The sequence below is a fragment of the Ambystoma mexicanum genome, chromosome 4q (assembly GCF_040938575.1).
Source record: "Ambystoma mexicanum isolate Mex_15411 chromosome 4q, UKY_AmexF1_1, whole genome shotgun sequence".
NCBI lineage: Eukaryota > Metazoa > Chordata > Amphibia > Caudata > Ambystomatidae > Ambystoma > Ambystoma mexicanum.
Genome location: NC_090928.1, coordinates 1,118,453,054 through 1,118,470,693, shown reverse-complemented (window position 1 = coordinate 1,118,470,693; position 17,640 = coordinate 1,118,453,054). Strand labels below are relative to the sequence as shown.

Below are 17,640 nucleotides of genomic sequence, written 5' to 3'. Positions count from 1 at the left end.
ATTCTGTGGTTTTGGATTGTTAGGCAGTGTTTTACTGCATTACCCTCTGGGAACACTACAGACAACTATGACTACAGGTATGGGCAACCCAACCTTTGGTATAAGCTTGTACTACACAGTTGTGATAGCGTGTTGAGCAGCCAGTCTTATCTCAAGAGGGGAAATGTGAGATGTAGTGGAGTTACAAAGATTCACAGTTACAGGTATTCAAATAAACTCTAACACTTAAGGTTTCTTGCATAAACAATTTATTTATCAGTCAGTTATAAAGCCTTCTTCAGAAGGGGGCAATAGAATAGTAACACACAAATATACTTCAATAATGGACACCGAGTTTCTGAATCAGCCAAGGCCCAGTTTCTGAATCAGACAAGGCCCTTTTGGGATGGCCCACTGACACCCACAGGTGACTTCAGTAACAAGGGAGCTGGGAACATTAATACCTTACTGTTGGCAATCAGAATACTCTTTAAAAGTTGGTAAAAAGGCTAAGGTTATAAGGACACAAGAGACCACAAATATTCCAAAGCATTGCAGATACTTTTAGAGTTCACTAGAAGAGGCATTCAATTCAATAGGCTAAGCCAAAGTCAATGGGCAAAAGTCCTGCATAGGATAAAGCACTTCTGGTGAATCAATGGAAAAGTCGTTGCACAAGTTCTTAGGAGTCTTTGATGAAAACAAGAATCAGATGTTGGGCCACAAGCTGATTAGACTTGTGAGCTGTGGAAGTTACAAGCACTTCTACAGTAAGAGGTAAGTTTTCTTAGAATTGTTTTACAGTACCTTGGTAAAGAATAAAAGATGTAGCTGATGAATTCTGTTCCTGAGCATCTCTGCAGATCTCGCCGTTCCTGGGCCTCAGTCGTGGGGACAAGAGGGAGGACGTTGGGGGGACTCCTGCACTGTACTGGGACTTAAAACCCGCAACCGGCAAACTTCACTTCGAGTGGCTGTTTCGCGTTTCAGCTCCTTGGGGTACAGCAAATAGCAATAAGCGCGGTTCCTGGCTGTCAAGGTGGACTGTCCTTGCTTCTGGGGTCCGGCACTCTGCTGAGGGGGCTCAGGCTTGGTCAGTCCTGCTTCGTGGGAGTCAGGAGGATCTTCCAAAAGCTTTAGGCCAGCTTAAAAGTAACGCGCACACAATCTGGTGTCCCTCTCCCTGGCTATACGGTTTCCTGCAGCAACTCTGAGGAAATTCAACCAGCTCCGAGATGGGTGTTCAGGTGGCTTACTTTGGAGTTGATTGGTCCCACCAACTCAAAGGGAGAAGTCGTCCTTGCAGGGTCTTCTGCGTCGATGCTAACTTGGCAAGTAGTCACTGCAGCAAGGCTTCACCGGGCAAACCAACGGTCCAGGAGTTGCAGCAGGCGTCCACTTCAAGCTCTTCTTCGGTTCCTTCGTCCGGTGGTCGACACTGCCTTCCAAGCCAAAAGACTCTCGTTTTATTCAGTTCTCTCCCATTCATTCCAGCCTAGCTGTCACTCTCACAGCAGGGTGGTTGTCCTTGCCGGACAGTCAGCCAGCCAATCACCACAGAGTGCGTTTGGGTCTCCTAGGAGACTAAGCACAGGGAGTTTCTGGCACCTCCATCACTTCCTACCTACCCCAGACACCCTGGAGCCAGAGGCGGGTTTCACTCCTGAACAGAGGCGTTGCTAAGGGTGCTATAGCCCCTGGTCTTTTGGTTGTAGCCCCGGATAGAATCTCAGGAGCTACAACCGGAAGGCTAGCTAGCCCCCATTCCGACAGTTCCGACATCAGAGTAGCCCCGGGTCGTTTCCAGACCTAGCCACACGCCTGCTCCTAAAGCCCGCCAAAGGCGAAATTAACAAAGAGACCAAACCTGGTTGGCACGCAGAGAAAATCTCTAGAAGGACCATTCCACAAAGACATGGCGAAAAACAAAGACCGGGGACCATTTTGTCAAAGATGGCTCAGCACCATTTTGAAAGAGATGGCTCCCGCGGTTAGCGTTATCGGGGCTGCGAACAGCCGCGGTAAATGCAAACCCTGGTAGTTTGAAACAAAACCACTGTCACCAGCCATTCTGTGAGGAAAGGGTAACATAAAATATGTTACATGAGCATTTAGACACAGGGGATACTCCCTCCAGCACTATAATGTATGATAGGGTGTGCTGGGTCTAGTAAGTACAATGCGAAGTAAAGACAATTTCACTTTACTGCTCAGGGAAACAGTATTTTATCCCAGAGAAGGTATTTAAACCTTGGGAAATCTAAAACACTTCCCTGTGCCACTGTACTGAAGGTGCTGTGTGATACAATTGTAAAAGATGATGCCTATAGAGTTTGTTAGACTCCATAACCGAAAGAAAAAGATGTAAAATTCACACAAATAAGCATGAGAGAGTTGGTAAAAGGGCCACACTATCTCAAGGTAAAAAAAATCCTCAAAATTCAGCAAAGTTGCTGGGGGTCTCTAAGGTGGAGGGAATTAGCACATTTTTGAGAATTCTCCCTAACATGGATGACCTGTTAAAAATGAAATCCTGTGTGAAGTGTAGTAGTGTACCGTGAAAGGACACTGGCAAGTCTCGCCCCCCCCCCCCCCCTGCCCAAACCCGTTAGGTATTGTGGCCGCTAGTAATGAGTTGCCTCTACCTGATATCTCAGCTGCCCCTTCTGAGGATGTATTGGAGTCAACGAAAGTGGATGATGGCGGTGTGGAAGTTGATGAAGTCTCTATTCTCTCTAGGAAAAAAAGGAGAGAATTAAAGAAGGTGAGGTCCCAACGGTCGGTTGTGATACAAACATCTCATAATGGTGGCAATGGCTTGGTCTCTGGAGCTGCCTTTATGGTAAAAACGTAGGCTGGCTCTAAGAAAGCAGTTGAGGAGAATTTTCAGTTTCTGTGCTAATTCCCATTAACCTGAGAGACCACCAGCACTTTTGCTGTACTTTGATTTTAATGTCCTGAGCGAGTGGAACTTTTTACCACTCATTCTTTCTCTGACTGGGATTTTTATTTTCAATGTTTTATGGAGTCTGGTAAACTCCCTATATTTAATACAGGCATCTGCTTTTTGACACCAAGCACCCTATGTACAGTGTCACTGAAAAGTCCCTTGGACTTCCCATTATGTTTAAATACATTTTCTTGTGAGACTACAGTTCAAGAATAGTAAGATAAAGGTCATTTTACTTACCTTTTTCTTTTGTGGGGCCAGCACACCACCCTATGTGGGGCACTGGGGGTTACATTGTTACTCCTCCCTCTACACATGTAACTTTTTGTTACAAGTGACCAACTTAAATGGCTGGTGACAGTGGTTACTTTTTACTACCTTGTGTGCTGGTTACTAGCGGGCTGATTTCTCTGCCCGCTAGCAGCACTTATGGGTGACCATTTCCCAAAATGCAATGCCCCCACACAACCCCGTCGGTCTATTTTTGCTATTTTTCGATTGCCAGTTCCTTCTGAGCTTTTCTTCTATCCTTTAGAATAGACTCGAGTCCTTTCTGAGTTTTGCCTTTGGCGTGCTTCAGCCCTGAAGCACACACAGGCTCTAGTGTGTCTGGGAAGACAGGAAGTGAGGGAGGAGCCCGAAACTTCACTGTCTTTTGTCTGCAGGTATGCCTGGCTGAAATCAGTTCTAACTGGGCGGCTGGCTGTCCTGAAGGACAGCCAACCCTCATGTGATTGACAGCTCTGAGTGTTTGAATGACTGGAATACAGCATAAAAGGCAAGGATTTTTGAACTACAGACAGTTGATCACTGGAACAAGGAATCTGAAGCAGAAGACTAGCACAGATGCCAGCAGCATCGTCTAGGACCTTGAACACTGGTGAAGCCTTGCAGCTGTGCTGACCCTGTTTTCACATCGACAGGGAAGACCTGCCAAGGACGACTTCCTCCTTTGGGCAGGTGGGACCAACTAGCTCAAGACCTTCATTTTGGGCCATCCCCCGACTTGCTGTGACTATCCTGACCTGCAGAATCCCACTACCCGGGATACCTGGACCATTATCGAGTGCATCGTTTTCCGAAGATCGAATCCGGCTGAAACGGCAGGCATCCATGTGGACCCTCCAGAGGCAGGAATTCTTCACCAAAATTCCCCTCAGCAGATTTCAGGACCAAGTAATCAAAGAGAATCCGACCGGCGATATTCGTTTCTTCTTGGCGCTAAGAAAAAAGCCAAAAAAGACAAAGAGCTGCTGCAGTGAGATGAATCCATTGCTGCTGACCCCTTCTCCAGAGTGCTGCCGCAGAAGCCCGCCAGAGGTCCCCCCCTTTTGTCACCACGACCGAGGAACAGGAATCAGGGTCTGCAAAGTTGCACCTAGAAGGAAGCCAGCTACAATTTCTTCACTTTCAAGGTACTGTGGGGCTTGGGTTCTAATTACTGTGTGCCATTTTCAGTGCTTCCTGGCTTGCAAAGTGCTGGTTTCTTCAATTGAGAGTGGACCTTAACTCCTTTGTGTAGGCCTTGCAACTTATGCACTATCAGGTATGCTCCCCTTGAGCTCCTGTCTTTCTCTCAGAACCTGACTGGTTAACTAACTTTTCATCTGAAAATCTTCAACAGAACTGAAACTGTCCATTTGACTTTGGCTGTCCTGGTTTGCCAAAGGTCCATCTTCTGATCCTATTGGCTTTGGCAATGCTGGTTCCTCCATAGGTTTTAATTGTCAACACTTATTGCTAGGAAAGATTGCCTATACCTCTCTGGGAGAGTGTTATTTACAGTTACTGGTTGTGTTCTGCCTAACTTTGAAACTTCTCTCCCATCTCAATTTTGCAAAGGTGAAATATTTAAGTGCCGATACTAACTTTCATGGACGTCACTCTGTGTGCTGGATATGTAAAGCACAGAAAAAGTTACTCACCTCCATTATGGTTTCTTATAGTAATTGATGCCATTTTACACTGGATGTTATTAGTAGATGCTGCATTTTAGATTTGCTTGTGTATATATAAATAAATATATTTTAATATAACTTGAAGTGAGTGTTTACTTGGATACCTGTGTGAAATTATTTAATTGTACTGCTCTACGTCCTTATGGGGGACTGATCACACTAATATCAAATGCCCCTACAGCCAGAGAAATAAAGGTCCAACTTGAGAACTTGAATGTCCCGATGGTGGAATTACCCATCTCTGTAAACTGTAACATCTTGGTTGTGAACACCTACTACTGTTTGGCAAAGTTTGAATGCAGTGCCCTCTGGGAACACTACAGACAACTATGGCTACAGGTATAGGCAACCCAACCTTTGGTATAAGCTTGCACTACACAGTTTTGGTAGCGTGTTGAGCAGCCAGGCTTATCTCAAGAGGGGAAATGTGAACTGTAGTGGAGGTACAAAGATTCACAGTTACAGGTATTCAAATAAACTCTTACACTCAAGGTTTCTTGCATAACAATAATTTATCAGTTACTTATAAAGCCTTCTTCAGAAGGGAGCAAATAGAATAGTAACACAAATAATTCAATACTGTACACTTTGAGTTTCTGAATCAGACAAGGCCCTTTTGGGATGGTCCACAGACAACCTACACCCACAGGTGACTTCAGTAACAAGGAGGCTGGGGACATTAATACCTTACTGTTGGCATTCAGAATACTCTTTCAAAAGTAAGTAAAAGGCAAAGGTTATTAGAACACAAGAATTTACAAATTAAGCAGGGCAAATACTACTTTCAGATAGCACTTAGAAGAGGCATTCAATTTAAGAGGCTAAGCCAAAGTCAAAAGGCCAAAGTCTTTGTATAGGATGCAGCACTTCAGGTAAGTAAATCGAAAAGTCTTTTCACAAGTTCTTAGGAGTCTTTGATAAAAAGAAGAACCAAATGTAGGGCCACAAGCTGTTTAGACTTGCGGGTTGCAGAAGTTACAAGCACTTCCACAGTAAGAGGTACGTTCTCTTAGGCTAGTTTTACAGTACCTTGGTAAAGAAGAAAAAGATGCAGCTGAAGACTTCTGTTCCTGTACAGCTCTGCAGATCTCATTGTCCCGGGGGCTCATTCGTGGGGACAAGAGGGAGGGCGTCGGGGGACTCCTGCACTGTACTGGCACAGTCAAAGCTGGCAACCGGCAAACTTGACTTTCAGGGGCTGTTTCGCGTTTCAGCTCCTTGTGGTACAGCAAATAGCAATATGTGCTGTTCCTGGCTGTCAAGCTGGACTTTCCTCATATCTGAGGTCCCGCACTCAACTGAGGGGGGTCACGATTGGTCAGTCCTGCTTCGTGGGAGTCCGGAGGATCTTCCAAAAGCTTTAGGCCAGTAACAAGCAACGCACACTATCTGGTGTCCCTCTCCCTGGCTCTATGTTTCCTGCAGCAACTCTGAGGAAATTCAACCAGCTCAGAGATGGGTGTCCAGGTGGCTTACTTGGGAGTTGATTCGTCCCACCAACTCAAAGGGAAAAGTCGTCTTTGCAGGGCTTCTCTGTCGATGTGAACTTTGCGATTCGGACCTGCAGCAGGGCTTCACCGGGCAAACCGACGGTCCAGGAGTTGCAGCAGTCATCCTCTTCAAGCTCTTCTTCGGTTCCTTCGTCCAGTAGTCTACTCTGCCTTTCAAGCCAAGAGACTCGCCTTCCATTAATTCCAGCCTAGCTGCCACCCACACAGCAGGGTGGCTGCCCTTGCCGGACAGTCAGCCAATCACCACAGCCTAGTAGACTAGGCACAGGGAGTTCCTGGCACCTCCCTCACTTCCTGCCTACCCCAGACACCCCGAAGCCAGAGGCGGGTTTCACTCCTGAAGCCCGCCAAAGGCAAATGAACAAAGAGACCAAACTTGGCTTGGCGCGCAGAGAAAAACTCTTGAAGGACCTTTCCACAAAGACATGGCAAAAAATGAAGACCGGGGATCATTTTAACAAAGGAGGCTTCCGCGCCATTTTGAAAAACATGGCTCCCGCGATTTAACGTTACCAGAGCTGCGAACAGTTCACGGTCGGGGTAAATCATGAGTAACTAGACACAGGGGATACTAAGTAACCCCCTCCAGCACTCTATTGTAAGATAGGGTGTGCTGGGTCTAGGATTTTACAGGACTAATTGAAGTCAATTTCACTCCACTGTTCTGGGAAACAGTAGTTGATCCCAGAGAAGGTATTTAAACCTTGGAAAATCTGAAAGACTTCCCTTTGCCACTGCACTGAAGGTGCTGTGTGACACCATTGTACAAGATCATGCCTATAAAGTTGGTTTGACTCCATAACCAAAAAGAAACAGAGGTATAAACTCACATCAAAATACATGAGAGAGTGGGGGAAAAAAGGGTCTCACTCTCTCCAGGTAAAAAAATCAAGTCCTCAAAATCCAGCAAAGTTGCTGGGGGTCTCTAAGGTAGAGGGAATTAGCAAATTTTTGAGAATTCCCCTGTAACACTTGTCCCCCCCCAGACTAAGGGACAGGAGGATTTAATCCACCCCTGGATGAATCTCCTTACTCCAGTCGGTCATACTTCCTGGAGAGACCATCAGCATTTTGTTGATTACACCCAGACCTGTGTTCAATGGTAAAATCAAACCCTTGTAGGCTGATTGACCATCTTAATTTAGGATTCTCCCCCTTCATCTGCATGAACCATCTCAAGGGTTGGTGGCCTGTTTGAATCACAAAAGTCTAAACTTTTCCAAAGACCACACAATAGCAAAACATTCACGTGCTATGGTTACCCACCGTGTCTCAAGTTCCTTCAGCTTCCTGCTGATGAAGCAGATTGGGTGTTCCCTGCCTTTCTCATCCAGCTGACTCAGAACTGCACTTATACCTGTATTGGAAGCATCTGTCTGTACAATAAAGGATTGCCTTTTTGTAGAAGCGCTGTTGGAAAAGGGCGGTCTACTGCTGTCCTAGCTGTTTAATTGCTTTGGATTTCATCGGATTGAATGAGAACTTCCATTCTCTGCTACTGACATGCATAGAAAAAAGAAACAGAACTTTTTCCAAGTCCCTTTGCCTCCTCCCACATCCCCGATAATCCTTAGAACCTGGAAATCTCACGCTTTATGCGCACATGCTTTTTGTAGAAGTGCTGTTGGAAAAGGGCGGTCTACTGCTGTCTTGGGCTGTCTGGGGTGCAGGGGGACCCCATCTTTGGTATATTTGGTATATAGTGGTTTGAAGGTTACCACAGGTTTAACACCTGTCTCACATAAAACACTATAAAGTGTGAGGAGTGATTTGATTTTACTTTATTACAATTTCTTCCTTTTTCGTTTTCCTTTATTTTTTAACTTGTCACACATTATATTTTACAAATCACTGTCAGTTCCTGCCTTTCTAGATTGAATACTGTGACAACTGGTCCAAATGCTAGGTGCTTACAGAAGTAAATTTCATTAAGAATCATCTTGTGCATTCACTGTGACGATCACTGCATACGATAGTGTTGTTAAATGAGAAGGGCTGGGATGCACACATTGAGAACCGACATGCCTGTAACCCCCAGATTTCATCAAGAGCAAACAAACAACTCCTGCGTCTTTAAGACGTGTATCAAACAAAGCAATCACTTTAACACCTGTGAACTGTAAACCCTCTACTACGCCTGATATGCGAGGGTTCTGTACTAGTCGCAGCCCTTCGAGAACTAACTGCAAGCCGCCTAACAATACAGAGGAAACAAATGAAAACCTGCAGCCGGAAACAGTGAAAGCAGAGTGCAAAGACCCAACATATCTGAAACACTGACTCAAACTAGTAGCAGTGAGGAAAATTTGAACTCTAAACAGGCGCTGGAGTTGACAGCTCAATCAGAATTCAAAGAAACAAGTCATACAAAATTTGGAGGCGAGAAATTCAAACGCTCGCAAATGGATCATTCTGCCATCTCGATGGATGACTCTCCCTCCAAGATTGAAAGTAAGGCGTTTTCAACACCCCCATGACCAATGATGACCCTCCCATGATAGATTTAGCACATTCCCCGTCGCTAGATCTTTCAATTCACGCAAGCTTTGCCGACATTCAAAATCGGTCTTGCTCTCCCGTCGCTTTTTCAACAAGAAGCTAGCAAGTCTCCTAATGTATCAATTTAATTTATAGCGCCTACTCTAAGGCGACCAACTGCTTCAGCCTCTCAAAACAACCCGGTAAAACAATAACCGCTACTTGAAATCACACTAACCTCAATTAAAGTGGCCATAACTAGCCTGAGGCGTCTATTTGAAAGTTTAGATGGTAAAGTAACACAACAATCGATTGAAATGAAACAAATTACGGATTGGATAACCAGGCAAGAACATTTGAAAATAGAAACTTTGATTGCGCCTAAAGAAAAAAACACTTTGGGCAATTCCTTGCAAGATGAATTGAAGAAACTGATGCCCTTGGAGGGGCTTCCAATTCCTGCCTTACCGGTCTTCAGGGAAATCATTCCACCAGTAATTGATGAAATTACTCCATCTAGAGAACCCCAAAACCTTTGTGCAACTAATAAAGCGAATCCCTTGTTGGAAATTCCTATAAAACCACAAACACATGATATTTTTCAACCAGATCGCCAATCTATTTCTTCATCTAAAGACACAAAAGGAACAAAAACGGCGAAAAATATCCAGGTGAACAAAACGAAAAAAACAAAAAGCATACCAAGAACGTCAATTCTACTGATGTTAATACAATTCATCAAAAATAAATCGCTGCCGTGAAACAGAATGCTAGCCTAGCGATCATTAAAAAATATAAGAACTTGCGGAAAGCAGGTAAAACCATAGAGCCCACTGATGATTGTGCCATTGTAATAGATATCCGCCTTTAGATGATCTAATCTCTGAGATAACGAAACAAACAAAGCCATCATCTGGCATCAACGCACAATTACAGTTGCCACCAAATAAACAAAAACAGAAAGGAGCGAAACCCAACAAAACCTGTAGTCCTAACAATGATCGATCAGCGATCGAAGCACGAAACAAAGAAATCTGAGAAGTGGTTGACGCATATTTGACTCCATAGACTGATGAAACCTTTCAATCAACAACAAAAGCTACCATGGATATAAATGCTAAAAGAGATGCCAACTATTGTGGATGTAACCAACAGCTAATCTCACAGATGAATGAAGTTCTCTATCAACCAGCAGTTCAACCAATAGGAAAGGCTATTGTCGACATAAATACCAAAAGGGACCCTAATTACTGTGGATGCCACCAACAGTTCGTCCCAAATATGCCTCACAGATGAATGAAGATCGTTATCAACCAACAGTGATAGAAAATGAAGCTATAAAAAAGCAAGAAACAAAAGCAATTCTTGGACGTAATGAGGAAAAGAAAACAAGACAACAATGCTAAAATAGCCCAGCACACAGTAATTCTGAAGTGTGGTCCTGCCCCTTTCAAGCAATTGACCTTATGTCGGGCCAACATTTTAAGTATCCTCAAAGACACTACAATACTTGGCGACATCACAACAGTGGACATAGCCCAAGTAGAATTTCCCGATCTATATGAACCTGAAACGGTCAGACTGTGGACTCCCTCTCGCTTGGTGGCTAATGCTATCTGGATGGCAAAAGTTGAACTATTTAATTTAGGGTTTATTAATCAACAAGATCCCAGGAATATGTGCCCAGGCAAGATCTGCAAACCCATAATTGAAAAGTAGGTACCGATTTGTCGTAACTCGGCCCTACAAATGTCCGATTTATCTAACCAGGCATAACTACTCCACTTGACTGAGTCGTCTAAAGCTGAAACATCAAGCAATATCAAATTCGCTTCCTGGATCACCCGTGGCCACACTCACTTTACGAGTTCCTTGGGAAATTATTTAAAGGACTGACATTCTTGCACTCCAGGATACTTGGCTGCGAGAGACCCCCACATGGGATGACCATAGCATACAGTTACTGCCTGTCATTGCTGCCACTAAGGGCCAATCAATGTCTGGACTTATGGTGGCAGTAAAAATAAGGACAGGATTTACCATACAACCGTGGGCCGAACCAAATAATTACTTGCAACCCTTAAGACTCTGTCAACATAACCGGGTGATAGCTCTAGTAAACATCTACAGAAATCCGTCTGGCATATCGGATTTAAAGTTTAAGATCTTAAAAATGTATTGAACATAGTAGCGTTAGATTCCCAAGTCACTTCTACTATTTTAGTAGGGGATTTGAACTTACGTTGCCTTGACGACCCATCAAATCATAGGAACAACTCTTTCAAATGGACTTCGCTAATGGCAGAAAGAGGTTTTGTCATGACCTGGCCACGTGGTCAAGAGGATCCTCACAAAGTACAATTGACTTTGTATATGTTAAGACACTATACAAGCAAGCAAGCAAGGAAATTTGAGGTGGTCGATCAGACATACAGTGATCACAAAATACTAAAATTGACCTGGAATTGGAATGTCACTGAATTAAAAAATAGACAACATTACGAATCCAACCTTATAGTCAACAATGGCAAGTCACGATTCCAATGGAATGAGCGTTGTTTATCCTTACTGAATTCTATCTTATCGAGCAATCTTGTGAGCTTTGGAAACAATCAATATCTAACCGCCCTTTCATCAAGCAAGACCAATATTAAATTGCTTACCAAGAAACCAGTGCAAACGATTCATTCCTTTGATCTTCACCAGGAAATTTTAAAAAAATGAACTGCGAAGAAGTAAAAAAGCAATTCAATTATTACCAGAGTCAGAAAGAGCGGTAGCTCTGAGAGCAATCAGGTGCCAATATAGAAACTGGACCAGAGGTCGACAAGCTAAAAGTACAGCTACAATCTGGCTGATGCCAAACAAAACTACAGGAAATACTCAGGCGTCAGCCCAAACAAACGGAGTCTCCGAACAACAATGGCTACAACATTTTAAAGACATATACAACATGGATAAACTCAATAAGATAATGCCTATATCTAGATCATGTTCATCATGGCAAATCCAAATGTTAATAGAAGATATCGAGTACCTCAAAAAAAAAAAAAGAAATCGAGTGGATCTCAGGCTCCGGGACCCAACGGCTTAAGTAATGCTACATTAAAAGCCCATTCAAGCAGCTGGTCAACTTTATACAACATTTTCTCTAACATTATCGAGGATAGATCTATTCCTAAGTCTTGGTGATCTTCGGTGGTGGTGCCCATTCATAAAAGCAGAGATCGATCTGCACCTCGAAACTACAGACCCATTTTCTTATTGGATGTAATGAGCAAAATCTTCGCTCGCTTTGTATTGCGAGAGTTCAACTTGTGGACTAAACAAAAATCGAAACGAGACCCTCATCAAACAGGGTTTGTGGCTGGAATGGTCATGACGATTAATCTTATATCGCTATATGCTATTAGACAACAGCATTATAGCTCAAAACAACCACTTTATCTAGCATATATTGACCTACATGCAGCTTTTGATTCTGTCTCACGAGAATTACTGAATAGAAAGCTACAAAAAGCCGAATACCCAGAAACTACCCTGGATATTATCCATGAATTGCATACTAACACTGTAATGCAAGTTAGATTAAACATTGAAGGCTTGCTCTCGATGCCAATACAGGTTGAGAGAGGTCTGAAGCAAGGATGTATCCATGCCTGAAATATTTGTGAATGTGAATACCGATGCTCCTAGATTGGGACGAGAGAGTGACGGCATTATTATATGCCGACGATTTGATTTTAGTTTCAAAAACCCTTATTGGCTTGCAAAATTCCTTGCAAGCGCTATCAACATATATGAAAATTAATCAGCTCACAATTAACATCTCTAAATACAAGATTATGATTTGCAATGCAGCCAAAAAAGGAGAGAATAGATTTAGATGGATGCTACAAGACTCAGAGCTCGAAGTAGTATCACAGTACACATATCTGGGTGTTGCGAATTGACAATCGACACTTAAATTAAGCCCATCTAGAGGTTTTAGAGTCACGTGTGACAACTGCTATTTCACAAACTAAAGTAATATTACACAAATATGGTAAATTCTCAATATCCTCAGCTGTAACTTACCACCAAAAAACAAGTCCAGTACTCCTATATGGCCTAGAGACATGGCTTAACTTGGAGAATAACATTTTACAAACATTTGAAGGAAAATACTGGAGAGCAGTACTGAATTTACCTCAATGTGTCCCTATGGCATTTATACGCCATGAGATTGGCTTACTTTCCTTTTTCTTTGTTTTGAAATCAGATCATGCAAGTAAATGGAAAGCAGCAGTTTTCAACATAATGGCTTTGGCAGATGTCCCATTGCATGTCTTATTAGAAAGAGGCAGAAAAAAGCTAAACCTGTATGATTGTATAGACCGCATTGATCTCTCGTTTTTATCCAAAGATTTTAGAGAAAACCCGTTCTCAAGTAAAAGATTTAGAGAATGTGAACCTTATTTGATTCGTTACCCTTCTGTAGCACTTCGTTCAGCCTTTCTACAGTTCAGATACAATCTTTGGCCTACTGGAGTGGTAATGATTAAATGTAATTTACTTAGCTGTTCATTTAACTTTTGTCGCTTTTGTAAAGATGTAAATAAAACAGACCTTGCTACATGTCATTTTAGAGTGCATCAATCTGGTTGAAAAAAGAGAATTGCATTTAACCAAACATTAAATGCATTTTACCACTCTTGATGACAGATGGAATTTATTCTTTTCGACTCAGCGTATGTCCGTTTATATTGCAATCAAGAATTTCTTAGAAGCAGTATTTGAAGGGTAACCAAGAGGGACAATAGGGAAGCCTATTTTAACATGTTAATTTGGGAATTCGTAACACAATGAACTTTATTAAGCCAACTTGTCTGTATTAATTGTGAACTGTTTGTTTAATGTATGATATGAACGTTTTTAAATTATACACATTTTTGATAATATGTATTATATAAAAAGTTCTATTGTAAAAGTTGATCAGCTAAAAACAATTTAAAAAAAAATAGTTGGCTGTAGTCAGGAGCTCTTAAGACTGGAGCTTGACAAAGGGCCTTCAAATGCCTTAGTGCACTCCTCATTCCACCTGACCTTCTTGGGGAATCATCACATTTAAGGGAGAAGCTAGGGGAAGTCTGTACCACAAAGGTTGGTAGCGTGTTGAGCAGCCAGGCTCATCTCAAGAGGGGTCAATGTGAGCTGGTTCACAGTGACAAGTATTCAAATAAACACTTTCACACAAGGTTTCTTGAACAAATAATTATTAATTTATTTATCTATCAGTCAGTTAGAATAAGCCTTCTTCAGAAGGGAGCAATATAAAAGCAACACACAAATAAACTCCAAAACTACACATTCAGTTTCTAAATCAGTAAAGATCCTTTTGGGATGGCCCAGAGTCACAACCCACACCTTCAGGTGACTTCAGTAGCTAGGGTGCTGGGGACATTAATATCTTACTGTAGCATTTAGAACATTCTTAGGAATTGGTCAAAGGAAAAGGTTATTAGAACAAGAGATCACAAATATTCTTAAGCAGGCAAATGCTTTTGGATCCCCTAAGCAGAGTCATCCAGTATAACAGGTTAAGCCAAAGTCAATGGGCAAAAGTCTATATGAGCTGAAGCACTTCTGGTGGGTCTTTGCACAATGATTTAGAAGTCTCTGAAGAAAAGAAGAATCAGGTAGGGCCACAAGCTGTTTAGGCTTGTGAGTAGTAGAAGATGCAAGCAACTCTACAATAAGAGGTAAGTTCTCTCAGACTTTACAGTACCTTTAGAATGAAGAAAAAGTGCAGCAGATGACTCCTGTGCCTCAGTCGTGGGGACAAGAGGGAGACTTCCAGAGACTCCTGCACTGCAATGGGACGGTCACCGCTCGCAACCAGCAATCTTCAAACAAGTGGCACTTCAGTGTTTTAGCTCCACGCGACTACTGCAAATAGCAACACTGCCGTTTCTGGCTGTCGAGATGGACTTTCCTTGCTTCTGGGGTCCTGCACTCTGTTGAGGGGGCTCAGTCAGTCCTGCTTCCTGGGAGTCCGGAGATTCTTCCTGGACCTCCTGGCAAACTTAAAAGCAACACACACACACACACTCTGGTGTTCCTCTCCCTGGCTATTCGGTTTCCAGCAGCAACTCTGTGGAAATTCAACCAGCTCAGAGAAGATGTCCAGGTGGCTTACTTTGGAGTCGATTGGTCCCACCAGCTCAAGGGGAGAAGTCGTCCTTGCAGTGGCTTTTCTGTTGATACGAAGTTGGTGTTTCAGCACAGCAGCAGGGCTTCACCGGGCAAACCAACGGTCCAGGAGTTGCAGCAGGCATCCTCTTCAAGATCTTCTTCAGTTCCTTCGTCCAGTGGTCAACTGCCTTCCAAGCCAAAAAACACACCTTTTATTCAGTTCTCTCCCATTCATTCCAGCCCAGCCCAGCTTTCAGTCACCCAGCGGGGTGGCTGTCCTTGCCGGACAGTCAGCCGGCCAATCACTACAGAGTGCATTTGGGTATCCTGGGAGACTAACCACAGGGAGTTTTGAGCACCTTGCTCACTTCCTGCCTCCGCAGACACCCTGGACCCAGAGGCGGGCTTCACTCATGAATTCCCGCCAAAGGCAAAGCGAACCAAGGAACCAAACCTGTTTGGCACGCGGAGTAAATCTCAAGAAGGACCTTTCCACAAAGAAATGGCAAAAAAAGAAGACCAGGGCCATTTTGACAAAAATGCAGCTGTGAACGCAGCCCGCGATAAATGCACACCACAGTAGTTAAAAGTAAACCACTGCCACCAGCCATTCAGTGAGGAAAGGATAACAATCTCCTGAATGGGACGCCTAAACGCAATCAAAATGGTGACCCTCCCACGGTTCGTGTACCCTTTTCAGGTCCTGCCCATCACGATCCCAGAAAACTTCTTCAGACAAGTCAACAAGGCCATACTAGACTTCCTATGGAATGGAAGGAAACCCAGGATCCCATACAACGTCTTAATACTACCAAAGGAACTAGGTGGAGTAGGCCTCCCGGACATAGAATGCTATTACCAAGCCACACAACTCAGAATCATGATCCCACACCTAAGAGACAGAAAAGACCTCCAATGGGTCCAGCTGGATAACGACATTCTAGTCAACGTAACCCTAGCAGAATGGTTATGGGTCCCCAGACCGAAACTCGCGAGAAGACTGCGCGATCATCCGATATTGGGCACAACGTGGAACATATGGAAAAAGGGGAAAGTGATGGTGGGGGTCACCACGTGGCCTTCACCTCTGAGCCATCTCTGGTCCCCCGGGATCAGACAGGAGATTCCGGAACACGCCAGATACCAAACATGGTTCAACGCCGGTCTTGAGAGAGTCGGTCAGCTGAGGAGAAATGGAAAATTCCTCTCCATTACGGAACTAGAAGAAGCCAACCAAATTCACCCGATACCGATCTTTCTGTACTTGCGGTTGAAAGGAGTATTATCCAGAAGAGAATGGCAGGCCACCACACAAAGAGAACTAACGCCCTTTGAGACGATTCTGGACACATCCATCAACTCCAAAGGCCTAATAGCGCACATGTACAGAGCCCTGATCACCAAAGACGATGCTCCGAGTCTCCGGCTCAAAGCAAGATGGGAGAGATATTTTGGCAGAGAATTTGACCAACAGGCTTGGAACAAAATTTGCGAGACGCCATCCAAAATATCGATTGCAGCGCAGTATAAGCTAAACGCCATAAAATTGCTTCACAGGTGGCAGTACGACACAGACTATCCAAAATGTTCCAAACTTCCAACCCGAGATGCTGGCGACAATGTGGCATGGATGCCAACTACTGGCACATGTGGTGGAATTGCCCCAAAGTTCGCATCTACTGGCAAGAGGTCCTGGGATGGATTAAGCAGCTCGATGGCATAGAGAGAATCGTCCCCCCTCCTAATTCTTTTTGGCCTGGAAGAAGAAGACGAGCTGATTAGGGTAAAAGGACTAGTATCCCCTCTGCTGCTCGTGGCAAGGGCATGCCTGGTTATGAAACGGAAATGCCCACGCCTTCCAGATAAAAAAGACTGGATACAGATTGCCACAAACATTTACACAATGGAGAAAATAACAGCAATACTGCACGAAAAGGCCGCACGGCAAGAGAAAGACTGGTGCGATTTTGTCGAGCAATACATCACCGAACACGGATGAGCCGACGTAGCAAACCATTAGAACACAACCCACGCCACCGAAAGACCCACTGCCACCTACCCATGCCTGTCACACGCCACATTGGAGTTCCACGACCTAACTATGACCAAAGGAAAACGTCACGCAGTCCACTATAGCTCACCACACTAATGCCACGGACATGGAGGACTCAAGAGCTCGGAGGGGGGGAGGGGTTGTTAATTTTGCATCCATTGGCACGACACACGTTAAAGGTGTTAAGCATTGTTAAGGTGGACCAGAACAATATCTTGATGTAACTGTTAATGCATAATATATAGCCACCTGTATGTTTACTTCCAATGTCAAAATCAATAAAATTAAAGTTTAAAAAAAAATATGTTACACGAGAAGCTAGACAAAGGGGATACTAAGAAGCCCCACCAGCACCCTATTGTAAGATAGTGTGTGCTGGGTCTAGAAAGCTACAAATGTAAGTAAGGTCAATTTCACTTTATACTGCCCTAGGAAACAGTAGTTTATCCCAGAGAAGGCATTTAAACCTTGGGGAAATCCAGAAAACTTCCCTGTACCACTGCACCGAAGGTGCAGTGTGACACAGTGTAACATGAT

At 43.7% G+C, this 17,640-nt stretch overlaps 1 protein-coding gene across 2 annotated transcripts in view; it reads right to left on the bottom strand.

The window, feature by feature from the left end:
• The window catches only part of ACBD3 (acyl-CoA binding domain containing 3), a 421,148-nt gene that overhangs the window by 34,829 nt on the left and 368,679 nt on the right, over positions 1-17,640 (bottom strand). The window contains exon 8 of one of the 2 annotated variants that reach the window (XM_069608686.1): positions 2,625-2,714. The exons of the other annotated variant lie outside the window; for it this stretch is intronic. Within the exon in view, the coding sequence (XP_069464787.1) occupies positions 2,625-2,714 (90 nt within the window). The remainder of the gene's footprint in view (positions 1-2,624; positions 2,715-17,640) is intronic. 2 annotated transcript variants of the gene reach the window in all.